At 40.2% G+C, this 12,205-nt stretch overlaps 1 protein-coding gene across 1 annotated transcript in view; it reads left to right on the top strand.

The window, feature by feature from the left end:
- LIX1 (limb and CNS expressed 1) overlaps positions 1-9,732 on the top strand; it is a 54,504-nt gene extending 44,772 nt beyond the window's left edge. Inside the window, exons 5-6 of the mRNA XM_003404993.4 lie at positions 6,786-6,863; positions 9,230-9,732. Of these exons, the coding sequence (XP_003405041.1) occupies positions 6,786-6,863; positions 9,230-9,517 (366 nt within the window). The 3' untranslated portion in view covers positions 9,518-9,732. The remainder of the gene's footprint in view (positions 1-6,785; positions 6,864-9,229) is intronic.
- The last annotated feature ends 2,473 nt before the right edge of the window (positions 9,733-12,205 follow it).

Here is a 12,205-nt window from a genome sequence, read left to right as displayed (position 1 = left end):
CTGCAGCCAAGACAGCAATTTGGTTCCCCTGGTGGGTAATAGATGTAGGTTTATATCTCGCTATGGACGACTTCGTAAGGTATAAAAACAAACCCGGTGCCTCCCAAGCGCCTGCAGGCTTTCAGGGGGGGCCACCACCCAGCCAGGCTCAGAAGGAAACATGATAGGCCTTTACGTACCTTCACATCGTGTGAGGCAAGCTGGGATGCCTGTTTTGAGGTAGTTTTGCCATAGAGAAAACGGCATGAAGTCTGGAGGGAGAGGCGGGGCCAGTAGTTGAGTCTCGTCAAGGTCAGATTCTAGGTGGACTTTGACTGAAGCTGGTTAATACATTTCTTCTAAAGCCTAATGCAATCCAAGGGAGAGCTGTTTATTTACATCTTTGCTAAATTCTCCAGGTCGCCTTTTAAAACCTCATCCCATAAACAAATTTCCTCTTAAATCCACTCTCTTGGGTGGGGAGATGGTGCCCACCTGTTTTTCAAGTTCTAGATTTACAGTGTTTGTTTTTCTTGTTTCTGATGAAGCACAGAGCCAAGCCAGCCTCCCAGACATAGCTCCAGAGAGAAGCAATATGCATTTTCTCCCCACAAAGTAGCTGAAAAGCCAAACATTGTTTCTCATAGGAGGCAGCCCCAGGAAGCCCTGTTCTGACAGAGCCCAGTTGCTGGTGGTTTAAACTGAATGAATGACAAAACGAACCAGCAAGGCAGTTACAATGAAAGGGGCAACTGCTGCCTTCCCTGAAGAGAAAGAAAAAACAGGGCTCAATTTTTCCATTCAATTTTAAATTTATTTGGCTGACCAGAAACAGCAGGGCCCAGTGTTGTATGAAAATGCAGGGCCCTGGTAAAAAAAAAAAATAATGAGTTAAGAATGTCAAGAGAACAATAGAGCATTAATCCGAGTGGGGGCCCTCTGTGAGAGCACAGATTGAGTGCCCATGAAGCTGGCCTGTCCCTAGTATAGACCCATGAGCAGAGCCCGGACTAGGGTAAGGTGAGTGAGGTGCTCACCTTGTGCACAAAATTTAAGGGAGCACAAAAAACCTCAGTAATCACGATAAACAAGATTTTAATGCAATACTTTAAAATATCAGAATTGTTTTGTTAAGTGTCGTCAAGTCGATTTTGACTCATAGAGACCTCATGTGACAGAGTAGAACTGCACCATAGGGTTTTCTAGGCGGTAATCTTTACCGGAGGATCCCTAGTGGCACAGTGGTTAAGTGTTCAGCTGCTAACTGAAAGGTTGGCGTTTCGAACCCACCTGCTACTCCATGGGAAAAAGGTGTGTCAGTCTGCTTCCTTAAAGATTGCAGCCCTGGGAAACTTATGAGACAGTTCTACTCTGCCCTGTAGGGTCACTATGAGTTGGAATCAAGACAACAGCAACAGGTTTGGTTTTGGTTTTTTAGTCTTTAAGAGAGCAGATCACCAAGTCTTTCTCCTGCAGAGCCATTGGGTGAGTTCAAGCCACCAACCTTTCAGTTAGCAGCTGAGCACTTAACTGTGTGTCACCAGGGCTCCTATATCAAAAGTAATGTGAAAAAAAAAAAAATCCGTGGTGAACAAAGTACAACATTTTAAATAAAGACAGGATTTTAAATGAAAGATCTTACGTTTATACAGGAAACCCTGGTGGTGTAGTGGTTAGAGTTCGGCTGCTAACCAAAAGGTCTGCAGTTTCAATCTACCAGGTGCTCTTTGGAAACTCTATGGGGCAGTTCTACTTTGTCCTATAGGGTCACTATGAGTCAGAATTGACTCAATGGCAATGGATTTGGGGGTTTTGGGGGCACTTTTCTTTTTTTTTTTTTTTTTTATAACTTACCTCATGCAACTTAAATTTTGTGTCCAGGACAAGCGCCTCACTTGCGTCACCCTAGTCCCAGCCCAACCTATGAGACCAGTTTTTTGTTTTTCTGTCAGTTCAGACAGACTTTCCAGCTTCTAGATCAGCCCACACAACAAACAACACAGCACAAAAGCCTCAGCAAGGAGTAAAACAGAGACCTTACTGAGCAGACAGCAGTAAGTTCATTTAGAAAGACCGAGTTTCTTCTCCCAGTAAAGAGAGATAGTATAAAAACCAAGCAGTGAGGAATCATGGAGAAAACCAGTTGCCGTTCATTGAGTTGATGCCTACTTGTGGAGGCCCCATGTGTCTCAGAGCAGAACTGTGCTCCCTGGGGTTTTCAATGACTGATTTCTCAGAAGTAGATTGCCAGGCCTTTCTTCTGAGGCACCTCTGAGTGGACTCAAACTTCTAATCTTTCAATTTAGCGGTCAAGCCCATTAACCGTTTGTACTAGACAGGGACTCCTAATTATGGTGAAATGAGAAAGCAATTCCTTACAGAAGTCTGCAGTAACTTGAGGATTTCTCATGGAATCGATCAGAGGCAAGGAAGGATTTCCTGGGGCTGAGTTGAGAGTTCACACAGTTTTGGGAAGATTTGAAGATAGCGATTTTGATCTTCTGAGGGGAAATAAAGAAACAGGACAGGAAGTAAGTGAAAATATTTAAATATACTTTACATAATAATGGGGAGATTAATATTTCTCCAGAGGAGAACAAGAACTTGATCAAGAAATAGTGTAAGAAGGTGGAAAGAAAGCTAGCTTCCCTTGGAAGCTTTAGAAGCAAGAGCAACACTGAGGAAGCTGCCCAAAACGACTTAAGTAATGATGGAACGGAAGTTTAGGCAAGCCAGAGCAGAGGAGGAGGCTGACACGCCCCTAAGGTGAAAACAGTTGAGGTTTCTCTGGGGAGGCTTTTGAGAGATGTAAGGTGTTGAGAGGTATGAGAAAGGTTTCTGGTTCTATTCTCAGCAGAACTGTGGATTCCAAAGTCTCAGGAGTCCCTGGGTAGCACAAACAGTTAAGCTTTTAGGTAGATTTGAATCCACCCAGAGGGGCCCTGGAAGATAGGCCTCGTGATCTGCTTCTGGAAGGTCGCAGCCTTGAAAACGCTATGAAGTAGTTCTACTCTGTACACATGGGGTCACCATGAGTCAGAATTTACTTGAGAGGAAACAACAGAGTCTTAGGGGCATTGCTGGATAGTATGACAAAAGTTTATCCAGAGGGTGGGAGGAGTTTGTGTGTGGATAAGAATGATAGCTGGTAGGAGGACATTGGTGAAGAAGTGATAAGGCAACCCTTATCAGTGGATGGAATTAAGGGGATCCAGGAGTGGGAACTGCTTAGAGAGCTCTGTTATTTCTCAGACTGGGCTGCATGGACTCGAGAGCCAAAGCCAAGAGGGTTAGTGAAAGCCACAGAATAAATCCAGTATATCTTCCTGGGTTGTCAATTTTACATGAAGATTTTGGGAAAATCAGGAGGAGTGGGGGTAATATTTTTAAAAAAAATGAATGTATCAAAGAATAAAAAAAAATAGAATACAAAATTCAAATGGGTTCTTAACATAAAACATGAAACGGAAAGAAATACCTTATTTGCAAACATCTGCCCTCCCCTAACACCTTAGAAACTGTTTCCATCAATACATCAAGAGCCTTCCTACTCATTTTTATGACTGCACAAGTATTGAGTGAGGTAGATTTTGTAGGAGGCCCCGGATAGCACAAATGGTTAAACACTTGACTACTAACCAAAAGGTTGGTAGTTTGAACCCACTCAGAGGTGTCTCAGAAGAAAAGCCTAGCGACCTGCTTCCAAAAGCTCACAGCCTTGAAAACCCTACGGAGCTCAGTTCTACTCTGCACACATAGGATCGGCATGACTTGGGATCGATTCCCGAACAGAAGGGGACAGCAGAGCAAATCTACCTTCCTGGGCCACTAGGGTTACTTTGGGGGAAAAAACTGAGAGGCACAGCAGTGGGAGCAACATTTGGTTTATTGAACAAACCTCTGACACTTTCCCAAGTCATTATGTTGATGTGGCAGAGTGAAAATCTGTACAGGGGTAGGAAGAAGTGGAGAAAACAGGGCATGGGACCCTAGGAGGAAGGTGGGTCTCCATTTGCGACAGATGGAGAAGTCAGCTGCTATTCATATCGTATTTTAATTAATGGAAACAAGTGGTTTTGCTTTTACTGAGGTCTCTGTGAGCTCTCAGGGTGCTTAATATGCTGTGGAACATAGAAGAAGTCCAAAGCTGGATTTCAGACTGAAAAGAAGGAAAACGTTACCTTCTAATGCCAGTTTTAGACATGCTAATATGTAGTGTAATTTGCTTTTCTGTAATCTTGTAGGTTGAAAATTTACCAAATAATGTTAAGATGTTCGAAATCAAAGAACGATTACGTGTCTCATGATTTTCATAATAAAATCTTTTTCCTGAGCCATCAGTGGTAAGGACAGTTAATGAAATAAAAGTTAGGTTTTTGGAATGTACAGTAGGAAATTTATCTAAAAGTTAAGTTTTCGTAACTGGAAAGTTAATTAATTGTATGAAATTATTTTCTAATACAGGAAGTTCCCAGGTTACAAACATCCAACTTATGTATGAAGCCACCAACTAACAGGTTCTTGTCAAGCAGACTAGCGAATTGAAGTCAGCCAGATGCAGGGTTGGAAGAACAGAAAGTTTTATTCGCAGTTTGCAAACTGGGAGGCAGGGAGGGTCTTGTGACTTAAGGCTGCCAGCTCCCTGAACCAGGGCAGATTTGCTCCTTTAGGGAGTGACATACATATGCATGAACAATGAGGGGAGGATCTTCAGTCTTGTGATGCGTGCACAGTCTGCATAATTTTAGTGAATGAGTTTTTGTGCAGGCCCTAAAAATACTGAGCACAGCCCTAAAAAAAATGGCGGTGGCTTGCTACTTCCACCCCAGGAAGGTCATATATTGAGTAGATCCAGAGTCAGTGTGCCTGGGTCTGGGCCTCCTGCCAGAAGAACCCTGGGGATTTGACCAATCATGGTGAAGTGCTGTAAAAGTTATAACAAAAATGTAGCAAAAGTAGACTTTTCTGAAAAACAACTATTATGGAATGGTTAGTAATCCTTAATAACCCTTTCATGACTGCCTGCTTCATGTACAACCTGTAGTTATGAACCAACCCCAAGGCTATAATATAAAACCTATTGTATTAAAAATTCAAGGTATATACAATGGTTCGTAATAACAAATGGCCACAACTTTGCAACTCGCATCAAAACATTGTTATTTTTATTATTGTATTATTATGTTAAAGATGTATTAGTGTATCTGCAAGTGTTTCTTTAATGTTATTTATGCATAGAAGGGTACACTGTATACTTTAAGTATACTAAGACAAGCATTTGACTAACTGATGGTAGATGTGAACCATTCCTAGCTCTCCCAATTTTCTTACAAATTCGACTTAAAGACAGAATTGAGAACAGAACTGTTTCATAATGAGTGCCTGTAATTATATGGTTGTGGTCTGTGCTATTAATCCACAATAAGGGTCTTTATGATTAAAAAAAAAAAGATAACTCCATAAATAAAATACAGATAACGTCAATGGAAAGCTGCTAGCTCTAATCACATTAGGGAAATACAAATCTTCAGCACGTTTATATACTTTATTGTGCCCTTGATAGCAGATGAGGAAAGGATGGTGCCCACAGAAAGCCTTAATGCTGTGCTCACAGATTACCAGTGAATGTGGCAACTATGGGTGGGTTTTAATTTCAATACAAACCTTATTGTCCACATTGTAAAGTGTTTTCTTGACTGACTTCATAAACGTGGAGTATTTTGCAGTTTCTGTAGGTTGTCTATCATCCCAAACCCGTGCCCTCGAGTCATTTCTGACTCATAGCGACCCTATAGGACGGAGTAGAACTGCCCCATAGAGTGTCCAAGGAGCGCCTGGTGGATTCGAACTGCCAACCCTTTGGTTAGCAGCCATAGCACTTAACCACTACGCCATTTTTTGTAAGGTGTTTTCTTGACTGACTTCATAAACATGGGAGTATTTTGCGGTTTCTGTAGGTTGTCTATCATATATATCTCTATAGTGGGGCTTTTAAATTTTGAAATATTTCTATTTTTTGCTTCAATACATAGTATAGTTACTTGATATGGAACTCAAAAGGTGCAAAAGAATGTCACTGACTCTCTCCCTCCCACTCCTGCCCCTAGACATTCCTTTCCCCTCCTCAGAGGCAAGAAATGTTCTGAGATTCCTTTGTATCTTGCCAGGACTACTGTACGCATGTACAAGCCTAGGATATGTATGTATACGTATATAGGGTGGGATTTTCTAGTCTTTTTTACTAAATAGTAGTAGCATGCCATACACACTGTTGTGCACCTAACATTTTTTTTTTTTCATATTGATACATGTTAGAGATTGCTTATATCAGAACCTAGAAAGCATTCTCATCCTTTCTTTATAACTACAAAGTATTCAGTAGTGTGGATGTGTCATAATTTAGTTAGCCATTCACCTAAAAAGCAGCTTTTAAGATGTTCCCAGTCTCAGACAATTTCAAAAAAATCGATGTAATGAACAACCTTGTCTGTACATTATGTCTCACATGTGCTGGTATAGGTAAAGTCTAACTTCTTGGAAGTAGAATTGTTAGAGTATATATATTTTTAATGTTGAAAGAGATCTGTTAATTATTTAGTCATTATGTTGTGCAAGTATGGATACAGCAGGGGAGAATGTTCCAGAAGCCTGGGGACTCTGGTCTTTGAAGAGTCCTGGAATGTTCTGACAATATTGTGTATTCTCTTTCCCTAAGAGATTTCAGAATCAGTTACTCAACTTTCCCTGAGAGACTTTCCTTCACATTTCTGCTTTTGAGACCAATGACAAGTATTTGGGTTTTGTAGGAGCTGATGACCATTTTTCAACTCTTGCACTGGAACGGAAGCCTAAAAGCCCTTCGTGAAACAAAGTGTTCCCGACAGGTGAGATTTCCAACCCAGACAAGGTTTGTGTCTCTTGGGGCTTGTCGTTCTCTTTGGGGAGCTCCTATATTTGCATTTTTCTCCATTTAAATTTGGTATCTTACTTTTCGAGTCAGAGTAGAGGGCACCATGAAAAAATATATACAACAATCTGGGTGAGTCAGGGACTGGCAGGACACACACAATAAGGAGAATCTTGACTGGGCATAGGACTGATTCAGACACCAGTACTGACGCCAGAATGGAGGGATTTTAAGACAGACATAATTTCTGAATCAAATGCCGAATCTACTCTACGTACCCGCCCTGACTATTACATAGAATTCAAAGCTGTGCCCTCTTACATCTTCAAGCAGAAAGAAACCTGAGAATGCCTAGCTTCTGAAGCTGCCTCACTGAAGAGAGGTAAAGTTAGTTGTAGGGATCCTCACCAAAAGACCCCAAGGGCCAACAGAAGTTATCATAAAGGTGAACAAGCTGGCAATCAGCCCAATGTTTTGGTCTGTAAATGCCTTCTTTATTTTTAGGAGACAGGGTTGTAGTGTTTCTTTGTTGCCTGTGAGAAGCATCCTTCTGCCTGTTTTGGATGGCAAAGACAAAATCCCGTCCTGTATATTTAACGGTTTTCACCTACTATCCTCAAAAATGTATTCTTCCTTTTCCCGCCGTTAGAATTTGAAAGACAGTAGTTTATTTTTGAGAATTTCCTAACAGGCATCTGTCTGAGGAACAGAGCCCGTACTAGTCGGCAAGATGAGGGTGGATGTGAGTGTCTTCCAGGCACTGCAGCCCCAGGAGTTTTTACTTGTTCTTTGCTTAGAAAGTCTGGCTTTCAAAATGTCAAAGATGGAAAAGAAATGAGTAGCCGACAATGGCTTTGGCTTTTTTTTTTTTTTCCTTTTCCTTTGATTTTATAAAAGGCCTTTGAAATATGCCGGGTGGGTTATAAACACTTTTCCATGATTGTTTTTAATTTGTTAAGGTCATAAATAAATACCATATGTCCTTGAAAATAAAAATAAGCAATGCATCCACTCCGCACGATCTTCTTAAAGCGTATGCATCAAACCTATATAGGATGTTAGCAATGTCTTTGCATTTGTTTCACATGAGAATTGTCAAGTGGTGACTCATTTTTTTAATTATTTGCAAACATCAGAGAAAATTGTACCATGAGGGTGCCACTATTATATCAATAATGATAGTGTCTATATTCCATAATATATTTTTAAAGTTCGTTCTGTATTTACTGTGAGCCATTTGGACTGTGTGAGCTAACAACATAGCAGTTAGTAAGCTGGCACTACTAGTTTCTAAGTCTTCTCTTGAGGTACCCTTGACTTAAAGCTTCCCACTAATTAGGCTTCTGCAGTGGGTGTAACCAAAACCAATTCTGCCCACGTCCCTCGGTGTAGCTGTTTTCCTCTCTCTATCTTGCCAGGAGATAATGCTGGGCAGAACAGTTCAATGACGACATGAGGTAATATTCACACTAGTTGTTACAGTAATGTATTTCCAAAGGAAATTTGTATTTTCCAGCAAGACGAGAGCTTTGTTTTGCAAACATTATGGAGTCATTCTTGGTGCTTATATTTTGAATCAACTTGTACTGGCTTACCCCATCATCTAGTTTTAAGAAGTACGGCTTTAGTTTGTAAACATCGAAGTCCCTGGGTGGTGCAAACAGTTAATGCGCTCAGCTCCTAACCGAAAGGCTGGAGGTTCGAGGCTACCTAGTGGTGCCTCTGAGAAGAAGGCCTAGTGATCTATTTCTGAAAATCAGCCATTAAAAACTTCATGGAGCACAGTTGTACTCTGACATACATTGTGTCACTGTGAATCGGAATCAACTTGACAGGCAATTGGTTTTATTGGTTTGTAAACATCAGTGAGACTCCTTCTTGTTAGGTGCTGTCGAGTTGGTTCCAATTCATAGTGACCCTATGTACAACTGACTGAAACACTGCCTGGTCCTGCACCATCCTCACAATCATTGTTATGCTTAAGTCCATTGTTCAGCCACTGTGTCAGTCCATCTTGTCGAGGGCCTTCCTCTTTTATGCTGACCTACTTTACCAAGCATGATGTCCTTCTCCAGGGAGTGATCCCTCCTGAAAACATATCCAAAGTATGTGAGATATAGTCTCACCATTCTTGCTTCTAAGGAGCATTCCGCTTGTACTTCTTCCAAGACAAATTTGTTCATTTTTTTGGCAGTCCATGGTATATTCAATATTAGACTTGGTTGTTGGTAAAACCCCAATGGATGGGTGGGTGGAGGCAAAGAAAGAAAGCATGGAAGGCCATGAGCACGGTACCTTTGTTGTTCTCTACTTACACTCTGGACTTTGTCTCTTTACTCCCAGGAAGTCATCTCCTACTATTCCCAGTATTCCCTAGATGAAAAGATGCGCAGCCACATGGCGCTGGACTGGATCATGAAGGAGCGGGAGTCACCAGGAATCCTCTCTCAAGAGCTACGAATGGCTCTGAGAGAGTTGGAGGAAGCCAGGAAGGCAGGACAAGAACTACGGTTTTACAAAGAAAAGAAAGAAATCCTGAGCTTAGCCCTAACACAGATCTACAATGACCCTGACACGTCCTCACCTAGTGATGACCAGCTGAGCCTCACAGCCCTGTGTGGCTATCACTAGCAAGGCTTAGCAAGGTACCCGGGTGCCCCAAGGATGGCAGAGGCTGGACTGTAACATTAGGAAGCTCATGGAAGGAGGTCATCTGAGGCTTTAGCACCCATAACTACTACCTAAAGGCTGTACTAATCCTCCCCACACATTCCATTCGCAGAATCTTAGTGTCTCTTATACAAGGTCATCTAGCCAACATCCCACCTGATGTGATTTTTCCACCACGCTCTCCGTAGTTCACTCTCAATAGTTCCACCTCAAACTGAAAGGATGGAGACAGGATTATGTGAAAAATATTTGCCAGACTTGGCTCTAACCTAAAAAAAAAAAAAAATTTTTTTTTTTTTTTAAAGCCTGGTTGAAATGTGCCTTGCTAGATTATACATGTTGTTTCAAAGAATGGACCGGAGCAGCATCCCCCGAAAAGAACAGCAGCCAGGACTGAGGAAAGAAGCATGATAGCAATTTTAACAATACTGGGATTAAATAAATATAGATTGTTTTTAAAAACATACAAGGGTCAATGTCTCTTCCTAAACTTTGTAAGCTAAGTGATAGCTTATGTTCTACTAGGTATTATCCAAAACTACAGTGGGGATTTTATCTGGATATTGAATAATCAGAAATCTTGAAGTGGTAATAGTATGAGAACACTAGATAAACTTAATAACACTTAAATACCATGAATTAATATATATTTTTTTTAATTCACACTTTTCTGTAATGGGGATAAATGTCACCTCACTCTTATTCCTCGAGAAGAATCAATACCCAATTTTTACGAGTCCTGCAATCAATCATGTTCATTTTAATTTGTATATAGATCATTGGAACTGATTTGTTTTCATTTTTGCCCCTACAGACACATATCTATAACTGAAAAAACTGCAGGGGTTTTTAAAGCTTAAGACATTTTGAAAAATCATTAGCATGTAACAAACAGTGCTTGCATTTGAATAGTTTCTCAGGAGCTAGAGAAGGAATCTTTAGCTATCTTTGTTGTTGTTCAAGACAATAAACCAACAGATCAAATGTAGTGTCATTATTAAGTTTAGATTTCTGTAATCTTTAAAGAAGGGATAATATTTCCACCTCCATTTGAAAATGGCTTAGGTTAATCAACTGATTAGGAAATCAACAATAAACACAAAACTAAATTTTAGTTAATTCCTGGTCACTCAGTTTTAAAAATGGCAGCAATATCAATTTTAAATGTTCATAGGTATTTCTACATCTATAGCACAAAAAGGATGATTCTGAAATTAGTCCAACAATTCAAATTAAAGAAAACATTTTTCTTAATTTTAAATAAAAATTAAAGTTGCCATTTTTTGTTGTTTATAGAAATGCGAACTAACTCTCCTAAAAAAAGCCAAAGCCATTATATAAAAATATATTTTAGCCTCATATCTAAATATGTACAGAGGTAACTCACTCCTTACATCCTCATAAAAACTACTATATAACGTTGTTGTCAGGTGCCATTGAGCCAACTTTTGACTCACTCATAGCAACCTATGTGACAGAAGAGAACTGCCCCATATGGTTTTCTAGGCTGTAATCTTTACAGGAGCAGATCATCAAGTCTTTCTCCCGTTGAGCCACTGGGTGGGTTCAAACCACCAACCTTTCAGTTAGCAGGGAAGCTATTAACCTTTGTGCCATTACTATAGAGTCGCTATGAGTCGGAATCAACTCGATGCACTGGGTTTGGGTTTTTTTGGGTTACTATTTTTTTTTTTTATATTATAGATCATGTATTTTATAATTAGCCTTGGTGATTAAAAAAATTAACTTCACACTATTACATTTTTCACAGGGAAAAATTTAGCTACGTATCTACCCAACTCAAATAGCTTCAAAGGGCAATAGTATGTAATTATAAATAAACTTTATTTAAAAACATTATTTAAAAAAAAAATCATGCTCTACCCATTATGAGCCTAAATGTCACCTAGAACTTAATCCCCCTATATTCCCAGAAAGGGATTAGAATTAATTTTTGTAATTTGAATAGATTTTAAAATTAAGGCAACTAAAGCAAATTTTTTATAAAGTTAAGGAGCCCTGGTGGTGCAGTGGTAAAGTACTTGGCTGCTAACAGAAAGGTCAGTGGCGTGAACCCACTAGCTGTTCCACAGGAGAAAGATGTGGCATTTGCTTCCATAACGATTTACAGCCTTGGAAACCCTATGGGGCAGTTCTACTCTGTCCCATAGGGTCGCTATGAGTTGGAATCGATTTGACGGCAGTGGGTTTGGGTTTCGGTTTGGTTTCATAAAGTCAATACCCATTTCATTATTGTGTTGAAAAAGCCAGAGTTTCCCATGTTGAGTGTCATTAAAATTAGGTACATCTCTTTACTGCACTGGCAGCCTTTGACTATGACTACCACAAACTAAAACAAAACAAAACAAAAAAGCCAAACCCACTGCCGTCAAGCCGATTCTGTCTCAAAGCGACCCAATAGGACAGAGTAGAATTGCCCCATAAAATTTCCAAGGAGCACCTGGTGGATTCCAACTGCCGACCTCTTGGTTAGTAGCTACAGCACTTAACCACTACACCACAAACTAGTATCATCTAACTAGAAGTAGGAACAGGAATCAGATGGAACAATAGTGATTCACTTGGTGAGCTACATTTAGAAAACTGTACCCACTCCGTAAACTGAAAGAGAGGTTCTCTTTTGGCCAC

This window comes from Loxodonta africana, chromosome 2, assembly GCF_030014295.1.
Source record: "Loxodonta africana isolate mLoxAfr1 chromosome 2, mLoxAfr1.hap2, whole genome shotgun sequence".
Lineage (NCBI taxonomy): Eukaryota > Metazoa > Chordata > Mammalia > Proboscidea > Elephantidae > Loxodonta > Loxodonta africana.
Note: the sequence above shows the minus strand (reverse complement) of the source record. Positions and strands in the feature narration are given on the sequence as shown.